This window comes from Amblyraja radiata, chromosome 7, assembly GCF_010909765.2.
Source record: "Amblyraja radiata isolate CabotCenter1 chromosome 7, sAmbRad1.1.pri, whole genome shotgun sequence".
NCBI classification, from domain to species: Eukaryota; Metazoa; Chordata; class Chondrichthyes; order Rajiformes; family Rajidae; genus Amblyraja; species Amblyraja radiata.
In genome coordinates this window covers 61,379,304-61,399,474 of record NC_045962.1, presented here as the reverse complement: position 1 = coordinate 61,399,474, position 20,171 = coordinate 61,379,304, and the positions used below count along the sequence as shown (strand labels likewise).

At 45.7% G+C, this 20,171-nt stretch overlaps 1 protein-coding gene across 14 annotated transcripts in view; it reads right to left on the bottom strand.

The window, feature by feature from the left end:
* Positions 1–20,171, bottom strand: part of r3hdm1 (R3H domain containing 1) — a 212,127-nt gene that overhangs the window by 70,610 nt on the left and 121,346 nt on the right. For all 14 annotated transcript variants that reach the window (XM_033024673.1, XM_033024675.1, XM_033024663.1 and 11 more), the window contains 3 exons: positions 15,563–15,686; positions 5,684–5,838; positions 3,844–3,995 (listed from right to left, as the gene is read on the bottom strand). In XM_033024673.1, coding sequence (XP_032880564.1) covers positions 3,844–3,995; positions 5,684–5,838; positions 15,563–15,686 — 431 coding nt within the window. The remainder of the gene's footprint in view (positions 1–3,843; positions 3,996–5,683; positions 5,839–15,562; positions 15,687–20,171) is intronic.

Genomic DNA, 20,171 nt, shown 5'->3' with positions numbered 1-20,171 from the left:
TCTTTCAAAACTCTTTAGATTCTGGAGTAGTTCCTGAGGATTGGCGGGTAGCAAACGTAACCCCACTTTTTAAGAAGGGAGGGAGAGAGAAAACGGGGAATTACAGACCAGTTAGTCTAACATCGGTAGTGGGGAAACTGCTAGAGTCAGTTATTAAAGATGGGATAGCAGCACATTTGGAAAGTGGTGAAATCATTGGACAAAGTCAGCATGGATTTACAAAAGGTAAATCATGTCTGACGAATCTTATAGAATTTTTCGAGGATGTAACTAGTAGCGTGGATAGGGGAGAACCAGTGGATGTGGTGTATCTGGACTTCCAGAAGGCTTTCGACAAGGTCCCACATAAGAGATTAGTTTACAAACTTAAAGCACACGGCATTGGGGGTTCAGTATTGATGTGGATAGAGAACTGGCTGGCAAACAGGAAGCAAAGAGTAGGAGTAAACGGGTCCTTTTCACAATGGCAGGCAGTGACTAGTGGGGTACCGCAAGGCTCAGTGCTGGGACCCCAGCTATTTACAATATATATTAATGATCTGGATGAGGGAATTGAAGGCAATATCTCCAAGTTTGCGGATGACACTAAGCTGGGGGGCAGTGTTAGCTGTGAGGAGGATGATAGGAGACTGCAAGGTGACTTGGATAGGCTGGGTGAGTGGGCAAATGTTTGGCAGATGCAGTATAATGTGGATAAATGTGAGGTTATCCATTTTGGTGGCAAAAACAGGAAAGCAGACTATTATCTAAATGGTGGCCGACTAGGAAAAGGGGAGATGCAGCGAGACCTGGGTGTCACGGTACACCAGTCATTGAAAGTGGGCATGCAGGTGCAGCAGGCAGTGAAGAAAGCGAATGGTATGTTAGCTTTCATAGCAAAAGGATTTGAGTATAGGAGCAGGGAGGTTCTACTGCAGTTGTACAGGGTCTTGGTGAGACCACACCTGGAGTATTGCGTACAGTTTTGGTCTCCAAATCTGAGGAAGGACATTATTGCCATAGAGGGAGTGCAGAGAAGGTTCACCAGACTGATTCCTGGGATGTCAGGACTGTCTTATGAAGAAAGACTGGATAGACTTGGTTTATACTCTCTAGAATTTAGGAGATTGAGAGGGGATCTTATAGAAACTTACAAAATTCTTAAGGGGTTGGACAGGCTAGATGCAGGAAGATTGCTCCCGATGTTGGGGAAGTCCAGGACAAGGGGTCACAGCTTAAGGATAAGGGGGAAATCCTTTAAAACCGAAATGAGAAGAACTTTTTTCACACAGAGAGTGGTGAATCTCTGGAACTCCCTGCCACAGAGGGTAGTCGAGGCCAGTTCATTGGCTATATTTAAGAGGGAGTTAGATGTGGCCCTTGTGGCTAAGGGGATCAGAGGGTATGGAGAGAAGGCAGGTACGGGATACTGAGTTGGATGATCAGCCATGATCATATTGAATGGCGGTGCAGGCTCGAAGGGCTGAATGGCCTACTCCTGCACCTAATTTCTATGTTTCTATATGTATAACAGAGCAAAGAGTAGCCGGAAGCCAGCGGATTGGGAAACTTTCATAGGACAACAGAAGGAAACAAAACGGGCAATACGGGCTGAAAAGATGAAGTACGAAGGGAAGCTGGCCAGGAATATAAAGAAGCTTCTTTAGATATGTTAAGGGAAAAAGAGTAGCAAAGTCAAATGTTGGTACCTTGAAGGCAGACACTTTTGAAATCATTATTGGGCAACAAGGAAATGGCAAGAGTTGAATAGGTACTTCGGATCTGTCTTCTCTAAGGAAGACACAAACAATCTCCCAGATGTACTGGAGGACAGAGGATCTAAGGGGGTAGAGAACCCGAAAGAAATTTTCATTAGGCGAGAAATAGTATTGGGTAAGCTAATGGGACTGAAGGATGATAAATCCCCTGGGCCTGATAGTCTGCATCCCAGGGACCTCAGAGAGGTGGCTCTAGAAATAGTGGACGCGTTGGTGATCATTTTCCAATGTTCAATCGATTCAGGATCAGTTCCTGTGGATTGGAGGATAGCTAATGTTAACCCACTTTTCAAGAAAGGAGCGAGAGAGAAAACGGGGAATTACAGACCAGTTAGCCTGACTTCGGTAGTGGGAAAGATGCTGGAGTCAATTATTAAAGAGGTAATAATGGGGCATTTGGATAGCAGTAAAAGGATTAGTCCAAGTCAACATGGATTTATGAAAGGGAAATCATGCTTGACTAATCTTCTGGAATTTTTGAGGATGTGACAAGTAAAATGGATGAAGGGGTGTCAGTGGATGTAGTGTATCTAGACTTTCAGGAAGCCTTTGATAAGGTCCCGCACGGGAGACTGGTGACTAAAATTAGAGCACATGGTATTGGAGGTAGGGTGTTGACTTGGATAGAAAATTGGTTGGCAGACCGGAAGCAAAGAGTAGGAGTGAACAGGTCCTTTTCAGAATGGCAGGCAGTGGCAAGTGGAGTGCCGCAAGGCTCTGTGTTGGGGCCGCAACTGTTTACCATATATATTAATGATTTGGAAGAGCGAATTAGGAGCAACACTAGCAAGTTTGCGGATGACATAAAGCTGGGTGGCAGTGTGAACTGTGAAGAGGATGTTAGGAGGTTGCAGGGTGACCTGGACAGGTTGAGCGAGTGGGCAGATGCGTGGCAGATGCAGTATAATATAGATAAATGTGAGGTTATCCACTTTGGCGGCAAAAACAAGGGGGAAGATTATTATCTCAATGGGGTTAGGTTAGGTAAGGGGGAGGTGCAGCGAGACCTGGGCTTCCTTGTACACTGAAAGTTGGCTTACAGGTACAGCAGGCAGTGAAGAAAGCTAATTGAATGTTGGCCTTCATAACAAGAGGATTTCAGTATAGGAGTAAAGAGGTTCTTCTGCAGTTGTATAGGGCTCTGGTGAGACCCCACTGGAGTATTGTCTACAGTTTTGGTCTCCTAATTTGAGGAAGGACATCCTTGTGATTGAGGCAGTGCAGCGTATGTTCACGAGATTGATCCCTGGGATGGCGGGACTGTCATATGAGGAAAGATTAGGCTTGTATTCACTGGAGTATAGAAGGATGAGGGGGATCTTATAGAAACATATAAAATTATAAAAGGACTGGACAAGCTAGATGCAGGAAAAATGTTCCCAATGTGGGGCGCGTCCAGAACCAGGGGCCACAGTCTTAGAATTAAGGGGAGGTCATTTAAGACTGAGGTGAGAAAAACCTTTTTCACCCAGAGAGTTGTGAATTTATGGAATTCCCTGCCACAGAGGGCAGTGGAGGCCAAGTCATTGGATGGATTTAAGAGAGAGTTAGATAGAGCTCTAGGGGCTAGTGGAGTCAAGGGATATGGGGAGAAGGCAGGCACGGGTTATTGATAGGGGACGATCAGTCACGATCACAATGAATGGCGATGATGGCTCGAAGGGCCGATTGGCCTCCTCCTGCACCTTTTTTCTATGTTTCTATGTTTCAATGTTAGAGGTTGATGGAAGACTTGATAGAAGTCTATAAAAAAAATGAGATGGAAGTCGTCAACACTAGCGGACATATCTATAAAATGAGAGGGGGAAAGTTTAAAGGAGTTGTACGGGGCAAATATTTTCTACACAGTGATGGAGGTCTGGAACGTACTGCCAGGTGTAGTGGTGGAGGTAGATACAATAGTGGTGTTTAAGAGGCTTCTAGTTAGGCATGTGGAAGTGCAGGGAATAGAGGTATGAAAATACTTTATTAGGCACAGAAAATGGCACAATAAAAAGACAAGATGTAGTCATGTGCAAGTGAAATTATAAATAATGTTTCCCAAAATGCGTTAAAAAAAGATTTAGACTTTTCTTAAGATACTGACCTCATATTATTTTGGTGACTTGGTGGGATAACACTGTAATAGACAGGCATTCCTGCAGAAGGTAAAGACCCTTGACTTGATTGATTTGGGATTAAAATTGTCTGTTGATAGGGCTGCTGACTCATTCCTTGAGAGCCTGCAGTCAATGAAATCTGAATTTTAAGCAGAAAAGAGTAACTTGCAGCTTCCAAAACATAACATCAAAAATGTTACACTCTGAAAAGCAAAAACCTAATATCAACAGAATGTTACACTCTGAAAAGCAACACAGATTAAAACTATATTGTTGAATGATTTGTTATTACACTTTAAAGAATGTTCATGTTTTTAAAACGGTTGGCAAGTGTCCCTTTATTAAAGTAATGAAGTGATACGTGACCAAAATGACACGCAAGCTATTAGGTTACGACCATCAAAAACACAATAATAACCTCTTCTTGAGATTCAATATCAACGACCTCTTACAAGTGATGATACAACTTGACTGAGTGGTAGTCAAGGCTTATAGTATGCTGGGCATTTTGTATAAGAGTCAGGAAGTCATGTTGAAGCTTTATAGAACTTTGGTTCGGCTACATTTGCAGTATTGTGTACAGCTCTGGTTGCTTCATTAAAATGATATGGAGCCTTTGTAGAGGGTGCAAAAGAAGTTTACCAGAAAACTGCCTGGATTATTAGCTGCAAGGAGAGATTGGACAAAATTGGATAATTTTTCCGGTGGAGGTCGAGGGGAGATCTGATAAAGGTATATGAGGCATCGAGAGGGTTGACAGCGAGAACCTTTTTCCCAGTATGGAATTTTCAGAGATGAGTGCACATAGCTTTACGGTGAGTGGTCAAACTTTAAAGGAGATGGGTGGAGCAAGTCCCCCCCCCCCCCCCACAGAGAGTGGGGGGGGGGCTGCAATTTGCTGCCAGGGATGTTGGTGGAGTTGGATTCAATTGGGGCATTTAAGGGACTTCTGGATAGGCACACGGATATGCAGGGATTGGAGGGATATTGATCACCTGCAGGCAGAGGAGATTAGTTTAATGGCATCACTTTTGGCATGGATGTTTTGCGCCAGAGGACTTGTTCATGTGCTGTAATGTTCTATGACTTACAAGAGAGTGAACAAATTTAAGTTGATGGGCGTGCGAATCTCTGAAAATCTGTCCTGGACACATTACATTGATGAAACAACAACGAAAGCTCATCAACCTCTCTACTATCGTAGAAGCTTGAGAAGATTCGGAATGTCGCAGAATATTCTATCAAACTTCTGACTGGTTGTATCACGTTTGGTAACTTAAATGCCCAGGAATTAAGTAGGTTAAAGAAAGTGGTAGACATTGCCCAATCCATCATGGGTACTGACCTCCCCATCATGGAATCTACAGGAGCCACTGCTTCAAAAAAGGAGCTGATATCAATTACCCACACTACCTTTGCCTTGCTCTCATCTCGCTACTACCATTGGGAGATGCTACAGGAATCAGAAAAGCTCGACATTCAGGTTCTTGAACAGCTTCTTCTCAGCAACTATGAGGTTCTTGAACACTGCACAACATGAAACATAATTCTACCCCAACAACTATGATCAACTATATACTTTGTTTTGGCTGCACTATGCATTTCGGTTTTGCACTAAGTGGGCTGATATTACTGATTATTAATTTATTGCATTATAGATTCATGCCTACTTATTGTATTGTTCTTGTGTTAATGGTTTGTAAAGCTGCAGCAAGTAAGAATTTCATTGTTCTGCTGTTTGTACTTATGACAATAAACAGTCTTGACTCTGAGCTTCAAATTTTGTTTCTTTTCTAAAAGTGACATTACAATTAAAGCTCAACACACCTGATAGGATTGCACCGAAGGAAACTGAACCATCATGCCTTGCATCTGATTGCTCATACCACTATGTTGGCCACTCATAACATTTTGATTTTGAGCCTGAACACCAACCAATCCTTGGTAGCTTTGCTGCTGACTTGACATCACAGTTTGAAAACCTGCAATAAAAGAATTTGAGATTAATTTATATTTCTCCTCAATGTCCGGTGAATATAACTGGCAAAAGATATGCAGGATTTGCAGTATCTCAGATCATTACCATGGATAAAATGGCACTATTAAAACAAAAGGACCTTAAGTTCACATCTTAAAGTATACAAGTTTAACAAAATAATGACAGCTCTAGATACATTTTCAAATTCCTCAGTTTTATTTAAAAGCTCTTAGAAAGTACAAAATGTTCAAAGTAAGTTCTCTTTAGTTTGAGAAAATAACATGCCTAATATCATTTGTTTAAGAAGGAACTGCAGATGTTGGAAAAATCAAAGGCAGATAAAAATACTGGAGAAACTCAGCGGGTGAGGCAGCATCTATGGAGTGAAGGAATAGGTGACATTTCGGGTCGAGACCCTTCTTCTGAAGAAGGGTCTTGACCCAAAACGTCACCTATTCCTTCGTTGAGTTTCTCCAGCATTTTTATCTACCTGTGCCTAATATCATTGTGCTTTTAGCAAAAACAATAACGTTCATTGAAGTTTTCCTGGCATTTAAGGCATTTAAGGCAAATAAATGGGAAAGCAGATAAACATATTAAACTCTAATTTTGGTACATAACCTGATTAATGACAAATCAAAAAACAAACTTTCAATGTATTTTGACTGCATCAATTCTACATTTAATACAGATGCCTAAACATTTTCAACAAACTAATGTGAGAAAACATTCAGTGGAGAATATGACCAACAGGATTACAACAATTGCTTGAGTTTGCCAAACATTCATATACATCTACTAAACACCAATGAGAAAGTTGACTAAATTCATAATTTATATCTAAAGTTAAATTTTACCAGTCTCTTCATCACTGAAATTAAATTCAACACCAAGATATAACAAACTATTGGGTAGGACCAACTATAATTGTGAAGCAAGGGACACAGAGTATATCTACTGGTCTCATGTAATCGCTCATATGATTTTAGTTACTGGTATTGTCCAGAAATTGTGTTGCCATCTTAAATGTACTTAATGTAACAAAGGAGTCAAAATATCATGCTCCATATTCATCTTGAAAGACCAGACAACGTAGGTTGCACTTGCAATTAAAATAGCACCATTTTTTGAATACTCATGCACTGGCATCACACAGCAAAATTTGCAGCAATAACAAAAATATTCTTTTAAAATCTTTTTATTGGTTTTTTTTCTTCTAAAATATTTGGAGTACCCCAAATATCAAATAAGACATTAACAAATGAGTATAGTTACGTGGAATGAAGAAGCCTATGTTTTGAAATTGTCATCGAGCCATATGGATAGAAAGTAAAATCATCTGAAAAGATAACCTAAACACGAGGATAAGATTTTAAATAGTGAGGTCAACAGGAGTGATGGGAGAGAAGAAGTGCGCAGAATAGGCTGTCGTGGAGTTAAAAAAAGACCTGAAGTGGAGGAGAAGAGGTCCAGAAGTGAGTATGAGCGGAAAACATCATAAGATATGGGACCAGACACACAATGGGGTAGAACAGGACAACAACGTTTCATAACGTCATATTGTGATAAAACTTGTGAACAGGCCCTTCGGTCCAATTTCTCCATGCCGACCAACATGCCAATCTGTGCTAGTTCCAATTGTCTGCATTTGACCTATATCCCTAAAAACATTCCTATCCTCGTACACATTTAAATATTGTTTACATATTGTGATTGCATCCCCCCCACACTCTACCTCTTCCTCTGGCAGTTTGTTTCATATACACAACGCCATGTGTTTCTGGAAAAGTTGCCCCTCAGTTTGCTTTGAAATCTTTCTTCCCTCACTTTAAATCTATGCCCTCTGGTTTTAGACTCTGCTACTCTGGGGAAAAAAAGAATATGACCATTCACCTTATCTATGTCGCTCATGATTTTATATACCTCTTTAAGTCAACCTGATCCTCCTATACTCCAGGGAAAAAAGACATTGCCTATCCATTCTCACCTTATATTTCAAGCCTTCCAGTCTCATTTTTTTGCATCCTTTCTCGCTTAATGACAACCGTTTCATTTCAAACAGTCTAGTTCAGCCTAGTAAAAGTATTAAATTTGGGCAGGATTAGAGATGACGTACTCCACTGGTGCAATTCTCATTATTGGTGTGTATTGCAAGAGTACGCATAGAGGCTGAACTCAACTCTGCTTATCTTGTCTCGGAAAGATAATAGGATAATGACCGAAGATAGGAGCATGAGTGGATCATTATGAGGCTCCAGGTATATTCTGCAGGGATATTCAATAATTGGAGTGCTTAGGTTTAAGATGATAAACAATAAATGTAAATAATTTGTTTAAAAAGTATATACACATGCAAGGTAATGAAAACCAGAACATTGAAAATAGCATTTAAAGTACATTTCAAATTGGAGAAAATAAAACAGGCAAATTTAAAAAGATGTTCAAGAAGGAACTGCAGATGCTGGAAAATCGAAGGTACACAAAAATGCTGGAGAAACTCAGCGGGTGCAGCAGCATCTATGGAGCGAAGGAAATAGGTAACGTTTCGGGCCGAAACCCTTCTTCAGACTGATAGGGGGTGGCGGGGAGAAGGAAGGAAAAAGGAGGAGGAGGAGCCCGAGGGCTGGGGGATGGGAGGAGACAGCTCGAGGGCTAAGGAAGGGGAGGAGACAGCAAGGGCTAACAAAATTGGGAGAATTCAATGTTCATGCCCACCGGATGCAGGCTCCCCAAGCGGAATATGAGGTGCTGTTCCTCCAATTTCCGGTGTTGCTCACTCTGGCAATGGAGGAGACCCAGGACAGAGAGGTCGGATTGGGAATGGGAGGGGGAGTTGAAGTGCTGAGCCACCGGGAGGTCAGGTAGGTTCTTGCGGACCGAGCGGAGGTGTTCGGCGAAACGATCGCCCAACCTCCGCATAGATCATTTAAAAAGATGGTTGGTGTCAAGGATATGGTTAAATCTATGTCCCAACTGTGAAGGAAACAAGATGTGATGGGCTGTCTCTCATGTATCTGTAAAATCGTGACATATTTTCTCGTCACATATGTCAATGTTTATTAATAACTCTTTTTAATATAACAATTTTGACCAACTACAAAACATAAAATATGCAAAATACAACATTTGTCAGAATTTGAGAATTTTAATGGCAATTTATGGATTTGAATGACAAGTATTTTATTATTTTATTCAAGATGAAGATACCAAATTGTTACATCTGCATTTTAAATAAATGCAGAGGACTATTTTTTAAACAGATTTATTATTAATCATTTTGCATCAAGTTTAAAAAATATTCAATGAAATCCTAAAGCAGACAGCACAGCATTCATTTTTAATCTGAAGAAACTGCCATCCAACATGCAGAGAAAATGCTTGTCTTAGAAGAATGTTCTAATTTTAGCTGAAAGGTTCAATGGCCAAATTACATGATTGATGTTATACATGGTGACCATCTAAAGGTCTCACTGAAACTGACAGGAGACTGTACCATCACCATGAATAGCTTCAATTATCTGTACTGCAGAGCATACTATGATCAATTTCCCCTGAAGAGAAAAAGTAGGGCAAAGTAAATTGATAAATTGGTACGCTTCCTTACAGCTACAAGCACAATTCCATTTTTAGATGTTTTTACTCACCTTAATGGTCACAAAAATAAAGAAACAGTGTCTGATACCATGGACATTTTTACCAAGAGTGAAATAGTTTTCTTCCCAAATTTAAGCAGAAAATTGTGTATATTTTAAGATTTTAATAATAACTAGACCAAGTGCAGACCCGCTGGGTCTGTTCCCCCCAACGCGCGGTGGGGGGGGGGGGGGGGGGGGGGGGTGGGGTGCTGCGGGTTCACACGCACACTAACCACCCCCACACACATGGGGAGGGGGGTAGGGGGGGGGGGTGAGGGGGGGTATGGGAAGACAGGGTGGGGAGAGGGGAGGGAGGGGAGACCGCTGGGTCCCGTTCCCTCAATGTGTGGTTGCAGTGGGGGCTGTGGGGTAGGGGGTGGTAGAGGGGGGAGAGAGGGGTGGGTGAGGAGGTGGAGAGAGATTGGAGGGGGAGAGAGAGGAGAGGGAGAGAGTGGAGGGGGAGAGAGAGGAGGGGGAGAGAGAGAGAGGAAGGGAGAGAGAGAGAGGAGGGGGAGAGAGAGAGAAGGGAGAGAGAAGGGGAGAGAGAGGAGAGGAGAGAGAGAAGGGGAGAGAGAGAAGGGGAGAGAGAGAAGTGGGGAGGGAGAAGGGGAGAGAGAAGGGGGAGAGAGAAGGGGGAGAGAGAGGGTGAGAGAGAAGGGGGGAGAGAGAAGGGGGGAGAGAGGAGGGGGTGAGTGAGGGGGGGAGGAGAGGGGAGGGGAAGAGTTGGAGGGGAGAGAAGAGGATGGGGAGAGTTGGAGGGGGGAGTGAAAAGGAGGGGGAGAGCTGGAGGGGGGAGAGAAGAGGAGGGGGAGTGGAGGGGAGAGGGGAGGGTGGAGAGGGGGAGGAGAATAAGAGGTGGAGGGGGAGTGGAGGGGGGTAGAGGGAAGGGGACAGAGGGGGAGGGAGAGAGGAGGAGGAGAGAGGGTGGTAGAGGTGGGGGGGAAGAGGGGAGAGGGGGAGGTGGAGAGAGATTGGAGGGGGAGAGAGAAGAGGGGGGTGAGAGGAGGGAGAGAGAGGAGGGAGAGAAGGGGGAGGTAGAAGGGGGGAGAGAGGTGAGGAGAGAAGGGGGGAGGGGCAAAGGCAGGGGGCGTAAGGGAGGGAGGGAGGGGGAGATAAAGTGGAGGGGAGAGAGAGAGAGAGAGAGAGAGTAGAGGGGAGAGAGAGAGAGGGAGAGTAGAGGGGAGAGAGAGTAGAGGGGGGAGAGGAGGGGGTGAGTGAGTGGAAGGGAGGAGAGGGGGAGAGAAGAGGAGGGGAGGTGGAGGGGGAGAGAAGAGGAGGGGGAGAAGAGGAGGTGGAGGGGGAGAGGTGGAGGGGGAGAGAAGAGGAATGGGAGATGTGGAGGGGGGAGGAGGAGGGGATGGACGAGAGGGGAGAGTGGAAAGGGGGGAAGGATAGGAGGGGTAGTGGTGGAGGGGGGAGGGTGGAGAGGGAGGGGGTAGATAGGGAGGGGGGTAGGACAACTTGCTCTATTTGATCTTATTTGATTGCGCACGCCAGACCACGTGAAGGTTGCAATCTCCCACACCCGTCCCATTGTGATGGCATATGTAAATGAGATCCATTGTGATTGGACATATGTGAGATGGCACTGTCACTCATGCAGCAATTTGATTTTAGTGGGACCATGTGAAGGTTCCAATCACCCACCCCTGTCCCATTGTGATGTCATATATGTAAATGAGATCCATTGTGATTGGACATCTGTGAGGTGGCACTGTGACTCATGCAGCAGTTTGATTTTAAAATTTGTTGATGTTTTGTGAACAATTTTATTCAGAATCTGGGGAAATAATTGACGAAATCTAGAGAGGATTAGATTTCTGAAATCATAAGTTAAATCCCTACCGAAATATGTAAAAATGTCTGCGTTTTTGTGTCTGGTTTTCGAGGAAATATGTTTCAAAGGCAAAATGACATACACACACACACACAGTTTTAATAGATACTAGACCAAGTACAGACCCATAGGGTCTGTTTTCCAACGCCCGGTTGCGGTGGAGGGGCGGCATGCGGCGTCACACGCACTAACCACCTCCACACACATGCTAAGTACCCCCCCTTGATCTAATATTAATATTATTAAGAGGGGGGAGGGTAGAGAGTGAGGGCAGAGAGAGAATGGGGAGAGACAGAGAGAGAGGGGCAGAGACAGAAGGGCAAGAGACAGAAGGAGATGGGAGGAGAGTGGAGAGGAGGGAGGGGGGGGGGGGGTAGGGGAGGGGTGGAGGGGGTTTAGGGGAGGGAGGGTATGAGAGGGAGGGCAGGTGGGTGGGGGAGAGAGAGAGAGGGGGAGAGAGAGAGAGAGAGGGGGAGGGGAGAGAGGGGGGAGGGAGCGGGGGGGAGGGGGAGAGAGAGGGGAGGGGGAGAGAGGGGAGGGGGTGAAGGGAGGAGAGGGGGGGAGAAGGGAGGGGAGGAGAAGGGAGGGGGGACAAGGGAGGGGGGACAAGGGAGGGGGAGAGAAGGGAGGGGGGAGAAGGGAGGGGGGGAAGAAGGGAGGGGGGGAAGAAGGGAGGGGGGGAAGAAGAGAGGGGGGAAGAAGGGAGGGGGGAAGAAGGGAGGGAGGAGAGAGGTAGGGCCGCCCAGCAGCCGTTGGACTCAGAGTGAGCCTCAGCTCCATGGACTCGCATCCTCGGCACATCCTCTCTTATCTCCGGGTCGTCACAGAGGACCGATTCCCGAACGCTTCAGACCCCGAGTACGGGGAGAGGGGAGTGGGCGGGCGGGCGTGGTCCCGAGTGAGCCTGCGGGCCGCCAGCGAGGCACAGAGCGATCTGAGGACGGTGAAAAGCAGCGGGGACACGCAATGAGAAGGTGGCCCTGCTGATCATTATTCCCTCGGGCTCTTTGGTCCGCAGCACAGCGGGAGGTGAAAAAATAACGGGGGGGGGGGGGAAGAAAGGGTGGTGGAAAGTGCGCCTGCGCGTTGAAAGCATCTGCTTTAATCGAGTGCGGGGGGGGGGGGGGGTGCCGCGAGCAAGGGCATTGTGACGTCCGCAGCTGCCGCAACGGTTTGATTTTAAAAAACAGTCCGTTTTGTGAACTTTATTAAAAATCTAGGGAAATAATTGTTCAAATTTAGGGAGGAGTCGATTTCCGAAATCCAAAATTAAATCGCCACCGAAATATGTAAAAATCTCAGCGTATTAGTGTCTGGTTTTCGAGAAAATACATTTCAAAGGCAAAATGACATACACACACACACACACAGTTTTAATAGATACTAGACCAAGTGCTAGACCAAGTTCCCCCAACGTGCGGTTGAGGGAGGGGGGCATGCGGCGTCACACACATTAACCACCCCCACACACACACTAACTACCCCCCCCCCCCCGCACACAGCCTAACTACCCCCATTGTTAATATATTAATTTTATTAGTTTGTTCCTTTTACCCCATAATCGCCCTATCTACTGACACATAGCCCCCAACTCGCAGGCGCGTCTAGAGAGGGGGGGGGTAGAGAGTAAGGGCAGAGAGAGAAGGGGGGGAGAGAAGGGGGGGGGAGAGGGAGGGAGGGAGGGGGGGAGAGGGAGGGAGGGGGGGAGAGGGAGGAGAGGGAGGGGAGAGAGGGAGGGGGGGATAGGGAGGGGGGCAAGGGGGACAGAGAGAGGGAGCAGGGAAGGGGGACAGGGGTGGGGGTACAGGGAGGGGGGAGAGAGAGGGAGAGGTGGGGAGAGAGAGAGAGAGAGAGAGAGAGAGAGAGAGAGGGAGAGGTGAGGGAGAGAAAGGGGGAGAGAGAGAGGTGGGGGAGAGAGAGAGAGAGAGAGGAGGGGAGAGAGAGAGAGAGAGAGGGGGATCGCAAGGTTTTTATCAAAGGACTTGCGAGAGGCGCGGCAGCACGTTGGGTTTGCAGCGGGAGGGAGGGGGGAGAGGGAAGGAGGATGGGGAGAGGATGGAGAGAGAGGGAGAGGGCGGACCTGAACTCGGTGAGCGGGCGGGTCGGACGGGGCCCACCTCAGGCGACGTGGAGAGCTTCGTGTCCCTGCGATCAACGGAGGATTTTCAGGTTTCCCAGAGAGAGTAATGCCCAGCGCGACATTAACTGCCGCCGCCATGTTCAAGCCGGTGACCGGCTGTGACCTCCGGTGACCTCCCGATCTGCAGAGCATTTTGAGAACGGGGGGGGGGGAGGTTTGGAGTGTACGGGCAGGCGGGCGGGCTGGAGTCCAGCAGCGCCTATTGTAGCGGTTCTGGCAACAGCCAACGTTCTGCTCTGTCTGGGGGGAGGGCGGGTGGGGGTGAAGGGGGGAAGAGGAAGGAGAGGTGAAGTGGGGGGGGGGTGGGGGTTGGAGTGTGCGGGCAGGCGGGTGGGCTGGAGTCCAGCAGCGGGAGCCGTGGCGCGAGCGTACTTGGAGGCATACTGGAGGCAGGTGGGCCTGGATTGGTCGGCATTTGTGCATTGTGATGTCGCAGCTGGTAAGAGCCGTTTAGATCTTTAAAATTGAGTGAGTGGGGGGGGGGGGGGAAGGATTATATTTTAAAATGTGTACATAAAAATGTCTAAATGTAATGAGGAGTGGATTAGCGAATGTAAAAGTGAAATCTCTAGCGAAATGGAAAAAATCTCAGAGTCTTGCATGTGGTTTTGGCGGACCAAGGAATCAAAGGCCAAAAATCTAATCTGAAAATCGAATCTCTCACACACACACACACACACACACACACACACAGTTTTAAAAGTATATAGATAGATATATATGATACTAGACCAAGTGCAGACCCGTTGGGTCTGGTCCCCCAATGGTGTGATCCCCCAACCCAATATTCGTCCAATGGAACTGAAGCCGTTCCCAAATGTAAGATTCCAGCACTCCCCTTGCCTCCCTCAGCAGTGGATTAAAAAAAAATCAAATTGCACCTCCCCTGCCTGCTGCAGCAGTGAAAGGTTCAGAGTGTTCCTGTCTTGCAAATTTGTTTCGAAGTGTGTTGGAAGCTGTTTCGAAGTGTGTTGGAAGCTGATAGGAAGGAGCAGCCGTCAACAAATCAAAAGGCAGAAAGTCAACGAATCAAAAGGCAGACAGGCAGCCGGACGGACGGATGTCGGACGGATGGGGCGAGAGTTTTATAGAATAACTAGACCAAGTGCAGACCCGTTGGGTCTGCTCCCCCAATGGTGTGATCCCCCAACCCAATATTCCACCATGCACTCGTCTCCTCCAATGGAACTGAAGCCGTTCCCAAATGTAAGATTCCAGCACTCCCCTGCCTCCAAAATCCAATTGCACCTCCCCTGCCTGCTGCAGCAGTGAAAGGTTCAGAGTGTTCCTGTCTTGCAAGTTTGTTTCGAAGTGTGTTGGAAGCTGTTTCGAAGTGTGTTGGAAGCTGATAGGAAGGAGCAGCCGTCAACAAATCAAAAGGCAGAAAGTCAACGAATCAAAAGGCAGACAGGCAGCCAGATGGACGGCAGCCGGTCGGATGGCACGAGAGTTGAAGATAGATGATATGATAGATAAGATGAACAGAATTTAAAAAACTATTAAAAATGAAGCATTCCTGAAGTGATATAATGATGATTAAAATAGCATCTAATATTTATTAACACTGAATTTCAGCTATTTAAACGAATCTCACTCTGGATATTAAAAGCATTACAGATACGAGTTTCAGTCCACAATATTTCATATCTGCATTATAAACCATTGATCGAGATACTTTCCCTCGCAGTTTAAGTAGCAGCTGAAAAAGAGACCGGTTCACTGTGAGAAACATATCACTCTCGGACAGTGCTCCGGCCCCGTATTCAACAACTCTCAGAAGTGCTGATTAGCTATTCAAATCCAACATCCAAATGTTTGCAAAAAATTTAACTGACAGTAGTTTGAAGGTCACAAAGAAATTCCACATCTGTTCATTCAGCACCACCTATTTTTACAAAGGATGCCAGAGCATAATTCCTTAAAGAATCTCATTTTTTTGTAAATTAAGATTTGAAGTGTAAGCATTATTTTCCATATTTTTGCAAAAAATTTGATTTTCTTAAAAGCATATAATGATTATTTAAAAAATCACAGAATAATGAAATAACATACACAAAACATTTACGTACATGATAAATGATCACAAGAAGTAAAAAGTACACAAACAGAAACCAACCTGTTTGAGGGGTAGTTTGAGACAGTGGCTGATTCTGTTGGGTGTTAAAATGGACAGGGGTAAGTGGCCGATACTGCTGATTGGAATGGGGGTACTGACCTGGAGCACAGAAGCAGCTAGGCAGCTGAAAAAGGAAAAGAACATTTCCTGTAAAGGATTGTTTCCTTGATACATTATCTAACAATTGAGAAATACAAAGACAGTTTTTGAGTAAATTATCTCACAAGACATAGAATCTCAACATATATTTGTACATAGCACAATTGTTGTTTTCAACAAGTCACCCCAAATAACAACATAGATTCTCTGAGCCTCAAAAGATTATGCTTTGATATAATCACTTTTTTTTTGTTGGTCTATTCTTAAGTATCAATAGTCATGATATAAAATGGCCACAATGAAAGGTTAATGCTTGTTACTATGAAAATATTTGTTAATGCTCAAAATTTTATTTACAAAAACCTTTGTTTGTGCCTTGAAAACTATTTCCTTCAATCTTTTCTGCAAGTTTTTTGCATTTTGCAGATCGACTTGGTGGTGATTCTAAAAAAATTAAAGTGTTGTTTCCTCTGAGCTGAATTTCATGGCCAGATTCTGATTACATTCTTCTAAAGAGATAAGAAATGAAATCTAAATGATTAAGTCAATGAGAAATTGTGCCCTGAATCTGTGGTGTGAGATAAAAAGACCCAAAACGTCACCCATTCCTTCTCTCCAGAGATCCTGCCTGTCCCACTGAGTTAAGGGCCTGTCCCACCAGCATGCGACTGCATGTGGCGAGCGCGACCTAACGTGGTCGCTTGAGCCGTACGGCCTCGCGGGGCCGGTCCCACTTCGATCGCCGGAGCTGTATGGAGTTGTGCGGGGCTGGTCCGGACATCGCGCGGGGCTCCGAAAAACTGACACTGTCCAAAAATCCCGCGCAGCAACGGCCTGTCGGCCCGCCACCGCATTGAGGCCGTACGCAGAGCCATCAGTGGCATGTATGTGCATATTTTTACTGTATGCTTTTACTGTACCATTTTGACATTATGAGCTGAATTGTCTATGGCCTGTTGATCCCTGGCACTTCACCTCCCACAGGATTTCTACAGTTGTGTTGACCTTTTGTGGCCAAATGTTTCCCACATGCCCAAGGGCGCAATACCGTAGGTGCACTAGCTGCCCAGTATTGAAAACAAACCATGCAGTAAGTTAGCCCCAGGCAGCACAAACTGAATTTGCTCATTAGGTGAAGTGAGGTTTCTATCTTAGACACAAAAAGCTGGAGTAAAGGGCCTGTCCCACCAGCATGCGACTGCATGCGGCAAGCGTGACCAAACGTGGTGGCTTGAGGCATATGGACTCGCGGGGCCGGTCCCACTTCCAACCGCGGAGCCGTCTGGAGCTGGTCCCGACATCATACTCACCAATCAGCTGGCAGGAGACGGGCCGACTGAATTTGGGCGTCGCACGCTGTCGGGCGGTTACGTCATCACGCAACGGCACACCGGGCGGTGACATCATCGTGCAACGCCACGCGCTAGGCGTACGCCGTCAAGATGCTGTGTACGGAGTCCAGACACTGCGTACGCCCGTCAAGGCTCTGCGTACGGCCTCAATGCGGTGGCGGGCCGACAGGCCGTTGCTGCGCGGGATTTTTGGACAGTGTCAGTTTTTCGGAGCCCCGCGCGATGTCCGGACCAGCCCCGCACAACTCCATACAGCTCCGGCGATCGAAGTGGGACCGGCCCCGCGAGGCCGTACGGCTCAAGCATCTTGATGGCGTACGCCTAGCGCGTGGCGTTGCACGATGATGTCACCGCCCGGTGTGCCGTTGCGTGATGACGTAACCGCCCGACAGCGTGCGACGCCCAAATTCAGTCGGCCCGTCTCCTGCCAGCTGATTGGTGAGTATGATGTCGGGACCAGCTCCAGACGGCTCCGCGGTTGGAAGTGGGACCGGCCCCGCGAGTCCATATGCCTCAAGCCACCACGTTTGGTCACGCTTGCCGCATGCAGTCGCATGCTGGTGGGACAGGCCCTTTACTCCAGCTTTTTGTGTCTAAGATAGAAACCTCACTTCACCTAATGAGCAAATTCAGTTTGTGCTGCCTTGGGCTAACTTACTGCATGGTTTGTTTTCAATACTGGGCAGCTAGTGCACCTACGGTATTGCGCCCTTGGGCATGTGGGAAACATTTGGCCACAAAAGGTCAACACAACTGTAGAAATCCTGTGGGAGGTGAAGTGCCAGGGATCAACAGGCCATAGACAATTCAGCTCATAATGTCAAAATGGTACAGTAAAAGCATACAGTAAAAATATGCACATACATGCCACTGATTCTCCAATGAATTAGTTTGTGCTTTGTTGCTAATTTGATCTAACACATTTCCTAATAGAATAATATTTGATGTTGCAGCCCCAGAAACAGTCATTGTGCACTACATTGCTTCTTGGTCTTTGGGCACAAGGATGCAAAAGACCCCTCTCAATACCAACAACTGTCAAGGGTGTCACTTGAAAAACATTTGGCTGTTTTATACAAAAATGCAAAGTACTGGAGGAACATCGGGTCAGGCAGCACCTGAGTTCTTCCAGCACTTTGTATTTTACACACGATTCAAGCCTCTGCAGTTTCTTGCATCACCACGCTAGTTTGCTGTTCTTAATGAATAGATAACTTCATAACTCCACATTTTTGCACCTACTGGTCACAGCCAGCAAAACTGTACAAATCACACATCTCGTCATCCAAATAGATTGTTAACCAAAAAAGGATCCAATGATTCTTAGTCTATTGACAATTAATGAATCAATAAACTAAACAATCTCATAACTTTTAATTCTAACAGCCACCAGTGTGACATCTTACCAAGTGATTTTTGAAAATTCAAAATTGTCACATTGACCAATCATTAATTCTGCCATTATAATGTCCCAAAAATACATAATTTCTGATCCTATCCCATCAGCTGGCTTCCTTTCCTTGACAGATTCTTACATTTCTCCTGCAAATGACAATCAGACTATGTGTAGGAAAGAACTGCAGATGCTGGTTTAAATCGAAGGAGACACAAAATGCTTGAGAGAAGGAATAGGTGACCTTTCTGGTCGAGACCCTTCTTCAGTCACCCATTGATCTTGACCTCATGTTCAGCACAGATATAGTGGGCCAAGGGACCTTTTCCTATGCTGTATGTTTTCTGTGATTCATGCAGCTGGCTCCCTCCAAATCTCGCCATTTAGATATTTATTTATAGTGCATTCAGAAAGTATTCAGACCCCTTCAATTTTTCCACATTTTGTTACGCTTGTTCTAAAATGGATTAAATTCATTTTTTTTATCATCAATCTATACACAATACCCCATAATAAAAAAGCGAAAACAGGTGTTTTTTGCTGTGGCGGAAATTGACCTCAGCTATCCTGACAGCAGTTCACATCCCACTCCATGCTGCCATCAAGCTTGCTCTGAATGAGCTGTACTTTGCTATTGCTAGCTTTGTGACAAAACATCCCAAAGCCCTGGTCATTGTAGATGGGGACTTGAATCAAGCCAACCTTGAGCGTACTACCAAAATACCATCAGCATGTCTCTTGTACCATGAGGGGCCAAAACACCCTCAACCACTGCTACACTTCGATAGCTTCAAGTTTGTAGGAATAAATATGACCAGCTATTTCTTCTGGACCAGCTGCATCGAAGCTATGGCTAACACAGCCCACCAACTTCCTTAGAAGGCTCAGGAAGTTCGGCAGAAATGTCCCCAACAACCTTACCAACTACTACAGATGCGCCGTAGAAAGCATTTTATCAGGATGCAACACAGCATGGTTTGGGAACAACAGTTTTCCAACAACAGTTGGAAGACCGCATAAAATTGCAGAGCTGTGGACGTAGCCCAGACCATCATGCAAACCATCCTCCGTTCCATTGACTCCAGCTATACTTTGTACTGCATCCGCAAGGCCACCAAACAATCAAAGACCAGTCTTGCTCTGGTCACTCCCTCTCCCATCAGGCAAAAGATATACAAGTTTGAAAATGCATACCTCTCGATTGAAGGACAGTTTCTTTTTCCCAGCTTTCATTGGGCAATTGAACCGCCCTCTCACCAGCTAAAGTGCAGTCCTGACTTCCCATCTACCACATTGGAGACTTTTGAGCAATCTTTAATTGGCCTTTATCTTGCACTATATGCTGTACTCTTTATCCAGTTTCTGTACACTGTGGACGGCTTGATTGTAATCATGTCTAGTCTTTTCTTTGGCTGGATAGCACGCAACAAAAACTTTTCACTGTACCTCGGTGCACATGACAATAACAAACTAATTTAATTGCCAATATTCATTAACATATCATGAAACAGAATCAAACCAAGATTCTTCAGCACAAGTGTAATTTTTCTCTAGCTTCCCGCAGTGTCCTCGGATATATTTGAACAGGCCCGGGAGATTTATCTACCATCATACACCTTAGGACACTCAGCACCTCTTTGACCATAACAGGGCCTATCCTCGAGACATCTCCATTAACTGTCCAAATGCCCCAGTTTTCATATCTTTCTCCATGGTAAAAAAAGAGGGGAAATACTCCTTGAGGACCGAGCCCATCTCCTGCGAC